At 39.8% G+C, this 6,837-nt stretch overlaps 1 protein-coding gene across 1 annotated transcript; it reads right to left on the reverse strand.

Moving 5' to 3' along the window:
• Positions 1-2,168: 2,168 nt before the first annotated feature.
• Positions 2,169-3,038, reverse strand: LOC103209182 (centromere protein V-like protein 1). The gene is given in 1 exon segment (XM_042782834.1): positions 2,169-3,038. A coding segment is annotated over 1 exon segment (870 nt).
• Positions 3,039-6,837: the final 3,799 nt, after the last annotated feature.

A 6,837-nucleotide genomic window follows, 5' to 3' on the forward strand; every position in this document is an offset into this window, starting at 1 on the left:
TTCTGTGTCTGTGTTAATTGGTTTCCCTTTTCTTTGTTGAAGAGGGTCTGTGCAATCCTTCTGCCTAGTCCGCCATCTTGCCGGAACTCTCTCTCTGAAACTCTTGAAAACTTATTTTTAATCAAACAATCACACAAATGATTTTCACAGGACATAGCAATTCAGGACAGCATAAGGATTCACTTTGAAAGAAAGGTCATCCCTAGAAAAAGAGAAAAACAATACTAATGCACATTTCTTTGTGTAGTAACACTGACATGATAGAAGCATGAAGACTTGAGCCACTTTTTGCTTTCTGGATCCAGTCCTTGCAATGGAATATCATACTGGTCTAACTCCAGATGCAATTTTGTATTTTCTGTCTACCAAGGTGACTTAATCTTCTAGTGGCATATATAATATTCGTGTTCTCTTTTCCTAGCACCCTCAATTCAATACCTACATGGTGAAGGATTGGGGCAAGCTACTCCAAAGAACAAAGGAGAAATACTAGTGAGTAAAAGAACTTGGTAGAGAAACCAGGTCCTAAATTCCCTCTATGTTGCTTGAATTGTGGGAACATAGAGAATGAAGGGTGGTGGTGATGGCCCAGTAATTTTGTAATTTACACAGAAATGCCAAAACAAACAAACCCCAAACCAAATCCATTTCCATTGGGTTGATTCCAAATCATGGCTAACCATGTGTTTCAGAGTAGAACTTCTCTATAAAGTTTTCTTGACTATAATCTTTATAGAAGCGGTTTGCCAGGCCTTCCTTCTGCAGAGATGCTAGGTGGATTTGAACTGCCAATCTTTAGATTAGTTGTCAAGTGCAGACAGCTTGCACCACTCAGGGACCTACTAAAATGATTTGTTTATAATTTGTTGAGTAAGTAAATCAAGGTAATGTATTCAGTGAATACTGTGTAAGCATTCAGTAAAATGTATGTACAGAAGAGAGACACACAGAGCAAGGACAAACAGATGTAAAGAGTATCCAGGCCCTTTTATCCAAGTGGTAGAACACTGAGCACATTTTCTGTACCTTGCACATTTGAAATAATACTGTTAGAGTGAAAGCTTGGAAAAAGCTAAACATTCATTGGAGTAGCTTAATTAAATAAGTTATGGAAAATCTGTTTTTTTAAAATTCTATGAACCCATTAAAAATGATGATAATATTGATATATTATCATTCAGAATGGAAAGATACTCACCATCTATTGTTCAATTGAAAAAAAAAAACGCAGGCACAAATAAATTACACATAAATCAATGTTTATTTTGTAATATTCAATATATACTTTTCTATTTAATACATCTTTACTAATTTTTGAATAGGAGCTCTGGTAGCATCGTGCCTGAGGCACTTGACTGCTAACCAAAAGGCTGGTGGTTCAAACCCACCAGCCACTCCTCGGAAGGAAGATGGGGCAATCTACTTCCGTAGTGATACTGCCTCAGAAACCCAAGAAGGGGTCGCTATGAGTCGGGGCCGACTCAATGGCACATAACAACAACAACAATTTTTGAATATTTAACATATGTTCAAGATAAATATTTCAAAAGATAAAAGAGGCCACAGAGTGCATCTTTCTCACTCTGCTGTGCCCAGTCCCTCTACCTAGAGAATTTCTAAAACAAAATTCAGCAAAATACTAACATCATTTGAAAAATTAAAGCAATGGGTTATGTAACAATAACACATTTTAAAACATATTATTGAAAATACAATAAATAAATAATGTGGGTGAAGATAACATGGATCTTCAATGTTATGAAGTGAAAATGTGAGTGTCCACCTAAAAAGAAACACACACATAAGATAATCAAGAGGTCACATCCTAATAAATATTTACAAAACTGCATAAATGTAGTGGTCCTACACACCAGATGCAACTGTTAAAAATAATCCTGTTCAAAATAGCACCCCAAAAATGTACAATAAATATGAATAATCTGAAAATAGTTTCTGGGGAGTGTATGATAAATATTAAAATTGAGACATAAATAAATGACTTGAGTAAGTAGTACTTTATTGGACTGGAAGATGATGACTGTACACAGACAAACGTGTACTCAAATTTTAGATTATGAACAAGTCCATTTAAACTAGCAGAAAGGAAAGAATGGACAGTTGGATAGATACTAGTACTCCAGAAACACACCTTTTTCATACAGAAGTGATTAGTGGTTTACTAGAGGGGCACCAGGTGTGTTTTGGAAATGTTCATGGCCCCAGTCACTGCTAGTTTTCTGCCCGGGAGGCAGGATCTCACTTGATGTTAGCTGCTGTTCCCCCTACTCGCCACCTTCAACCTCCTCAATGATCACACTGCGCACAGTGCCCTCGTCCAGGCAGTGGGGGGCAACACCGTTGGCCCCGGAGTCAGAGTCAGAACCGGGTGCGTGGAAACTCTGCATCCCGCACCTGCTGCAGAAGCTGTGCAGCACACGGTGCGTGTTGGATCCATACGTGATGATACTCTCAGCGCCCTGGAGTAGGGTGAAGCGTGAGGCCAGGACGAGGAAGTGTCGGTGCTCCTTCTTCCTGCACAGCCTGCAGCTACAATCCACCACGCGCAGATCTGCCTGAGCCCAGACTGCAAATCGCACAGAGCCGCAATGGCAGCCCCCAGTATGATGTACCAGGCCCTGGAACTCAAAGGTGTCCAGCAGGAAGTTGGCGGCACCTTCACAAGTGAGGCCTCACTGCTTTCGGAACGTCTCCCAGCGTTCCCACTGATCGTCCAGGTCCACCGCATTGGGGGACACCAAGATCTGGGGCGGGTTTGCAGGTGGAGCGGGAGGCTGCAGGTCTTTGGGACCCCCCTCCTGTGCTCTGCCCAACCAGCGCCTCCGCTGGGGCCTCCCAGGCGACCTCTTGGCCACTGCAGTCTTTCTCCCCGCAGCGCGGCTCCCTACCCCGACTTGGTAAACTGGGCGCTGAGCGCGGTTGACATCTCTGACCGCGATGGCTGCACAGGCGGTGGGAGGATCCCCGCGTCGCTTTCGCCCTGGCGGCTGGACAGTCACACTGTGCCTCACTCTGCCCATGGCGCCTGAAGCCTTTCAGACATGTGTCTACTGCCCCTAATTTCCTATTAAGTTACATTGCAGTTTCTTTGCATCAGCAGGATTGGCCACTTGTTGAACGTGATGTAAAGAGACCCTTCCTGTGCTGGCCTGAGATTCTGGCTGATCCTATCAGCTGCGCCTTCTCCTAAAGTGAATACAAATCACATTTGATACAAATCGTGTCCTCACTTTGAAATATTGAGACGCCAAAAATGCTGAAGATCTTTTGGCTAGCATACAGCACCTGGCAGGACAGTTCAAAAAACATTATTCACCTATTATATAAGAGACCTATTATATAAGAGATGGGAGCTCTGGGGGCGTAGTGCCTAAGGCATTTGACTGCTAACCCGAAAACTGGTGGTTCAAACCCTGATCCAGCCACTCCTTGGAAGGAAGACTGGGCAATCTACTTCCGTAGTGATACCGCCTGGGAAACTCAAGGAGGGGTCGCTATGAGTAGGATCCAACTCGAGGGCAGTGACTTTGGCTTATATAAGAAACAGACTGAGACTTACGCAAAGCCTTTTAGGACTGTCAGTGTAATTGTACTAAATTTGGGGGTAAGAAAGTGATGACCCACAATACTATGGTAAGACATACAATGGATTCAACCTGAGAATCTGAGTGGTAACCTCAGTTGTTATTGGTTAGGTGTCTTGGAGTCAGTTCTCACTCATAGTGGCTTCATTTATACAGGAGGAAATATTGACCAGTCCTGCATCTTCCTCTCAATCCCTGCTGTTTTTGAGCACATTGTTGCAGCCTCTGTGTCAGTGTATCGTACTGAGTGTCCCATTCTTTTTCACTGACCCTCTACTTTACCAAGCATGCTGTCGTTCTTCAGTGATTGATCCCTCCTGATCAAAGTACTACATATTTACACAAATGATGCATGCCTTATCCAAACTGGGCAACCCCTTTGCCTGTTAGTTTCCAATGCATGGTCTTATGTACATGATCCTGTTATATGCCCCCCCCCAAAAAAAAAGTCATCCTTGCTTCTAAGGAGTATTCTGGTGGTACTTCCTCCCATACTGATTTTTCTGTTCTTCTGGCAATCCATGGCATTCAGTATTCTTTGCTACCATCACAAAAATGTCACTTTGATAATTAAGGCACATCTGACCCAAGCAATGGTATTCTCAATCACCTCATATGCATGAGAAACCTCTACAATGAATTTCAATACTTACCAAAAAAAAAAAGAGTCACTTGTTTAAATCCATCCTTTAAGGACAGGAAATAAAAGAGGAAACAATACATTTAATTGTCCACCTGTGCCAAGAGCAAATTCACATGATTTGTAGCCATTAATATGACCTGAAACTTTGTCTTTGAGGTTGGTCCAATCACTAAGCATGTCTAAAGGAGAGACTCACAAAATGAACATGAATCCTCTTCCCTGAGGTATAATCTATACCCAAGTAAAAACTGAGAAATCTTCCAAAAACTGCATCCTGGTTAGGTAGTGAAGTCTACGTTGACTGAGTAAAGATGCATAAAGCCATTCACAACTTAAATTCATTAATTCTTAACATTATTTGTGTGTATATATAGATAGATATACAAATGTATACATATATACATATACAAATATATACATATACATATATTTATACACAAATATATATATATACACATACATACACACATATGTGTATACTTATTTTCAAAAACATTTTAAATAAGATACATCAATGCAATTTCTTCTAGAAATATTTTAGCACTCATGTCCTAGGGATAAAGGCACTTTTCTTTTATAGCCACAACACTGTTATCATATCTGCACATCAATAATAATTCCAAAATTTAATGAAATTTTAATTCTATATTTAATTTTTCCAGATTGTTCACTAAATGTGTTTTATAAAAAGCTTTTTTTCCCCTCAAAACAGGATCAGTAAAAGTCCCACATCAAATTTGGTTACCATGCCTTTTTAGACCTTTAACTTATAACAATATAATCACCATTAAAAAAAAAAAGAAAGAAAGAAACCAGGCTAGTTACTTGCTGGTTTTGTCTGATTACTTCCTTGTGGTTATCATTTAGGCTGTTCCTCTTTTGAAAATATTTCTTATAAATTAAAATTCACTTCTAAACTCTTGATTAGATTTAGTTATTTTGGCAAGCAAGCTTTACCAATGATGTTGCATATTTCATGTTCCATCACATTGGTGGTACATGATGACAATTTATCCACTAGTAATGTCTTACATTTTCTCTTCATAAGGTGGTGATTCCAGATTTACCAACTGTGAAGTTATGGTTTTCCCTTTTCAATAAGTGTCTTAGATTCCTAGTGGTAATATAACTACCATGAGTGAATGGCTTTATAGAACAGAAATTTATTTTCCTTACAATTCTGGAGGATAAAATTTCAAAATCAAATCCTTTTTGTAGGTAGTCTCCAGTGTTCCTTGGCTCCTTGGTTTTTATCTGTTTTCCACTTGTCTGTATACATATGTGTGTCTAATAGGATCTTTCTGTAGCTCAGAAATTATTAGATTTAGAACCTACATTACTCAGGTATGACTTAATTAACATAACAAAGAATTTCCAAAATGGACGTCCACAGATATAGGGGTTAGAATCCCAACATGTATTTTGGGAGGAATTTAATCCATAACAATAAGCAAGTAATCTGAGGGCTTTATTTTTACACCATATGAATATCCCATTCATTTTAAACCTTTTGTCTAATGATGATCTTTGAATCAATCATTTCACTGTTGAGACGTTACAAAATTGTGCTTTTCTAATTCTAAATTTCCTTCTACTTTCATAAGCTGGCTTTCATCAATAAAGATGAATTTTCTCTCATCAACTAGCAATGAGCTACTGTTTTTCCCTTAATGGTTGTTGTTGTTATTAGGTGCCATCAAGTCATCTCCGACTCATAGCGAACCTATGCACAGCAGAATGATACACTGCCCAATCCTTCTCCAGCTCCACAATCCCTGCTATACTTGAGCCCATGGCTGCAGCCACTGTGCCAATCCATCTCATTGAGGGCTTTCCCCTCTTTTGTCGACCCTCTACCTTACCAAGCATGATATCCTTCTCCAGGGAATGGTCCCTTCTGATAAGACCAAAGTAGGTAAGACAAAGTCTGGGCATTCTCACTTCCAAGGAGCATTCCAGCTGCACTTCGTCCAGGACAGATTTGTCAGATCTTTTAGCAGTCCATGGTACTTTCAGCATTCTTTGCCAACACCACAACTCAAAAGCAAAAATTCTTCTTTGGTCTTCCTTCAGCTCTCACATGCATATGAGGCGATTGAAAATTTCATGGCTTGTGTAAGGCACACTGTAGTCCTCAAGGAGACATCTTTATTCCTTAGCACTTGAAAGAGGTCCTTTGCAGCTGACTTGCCCAGTGCTATATGTCATCTGATGTTCTGACTGCTGCTTCCATTGGTGTCGATTGTAGAACCAAGCAATATGAAGTCTTTGACAACTTCAATCTTTTCTCCATTTATTGTGATGCTGCTTATAGGTACAGTTGTGAGGTTTTTGTTTTCTTTATATTGAGATGTAATATGAGTCAGGTCCAACTCGATGGTACATAACAACAACAACAACAATCTATACTGCAGATTGTAGTCTTCAATCTTCATCAGTAAGTGCTTCACGTCTTCCTCATGTTCAGCAAGCAAAGTTGTGTCATCAGTGTATCACAGGTTGTTAATGATTCTTCTTCCAATCTTGATGCCATGTTCTTCTTCATATAGTCCAGCTTCTCAGATTATTTGCTCAGCATATAGATTGAATATT

The sequence above is a fragment of the Orycteropus afer genome, unplaced genomic scaffold (assembly GCF_000298275.1).
Source record: "Orycteropus afer afer isolate SDZICR_OR568_19922 unplaced genomic scaffold, OryAfe1.0 scaffold00485, whole genome shotgun sequence".
Classification (NCBI taxonomy): Eukaryota; Metazoa; Chordata; class Mammalia; order Tubulidentata; family Orycteropodidae; genus Orycteropus; species Orycteropus afer.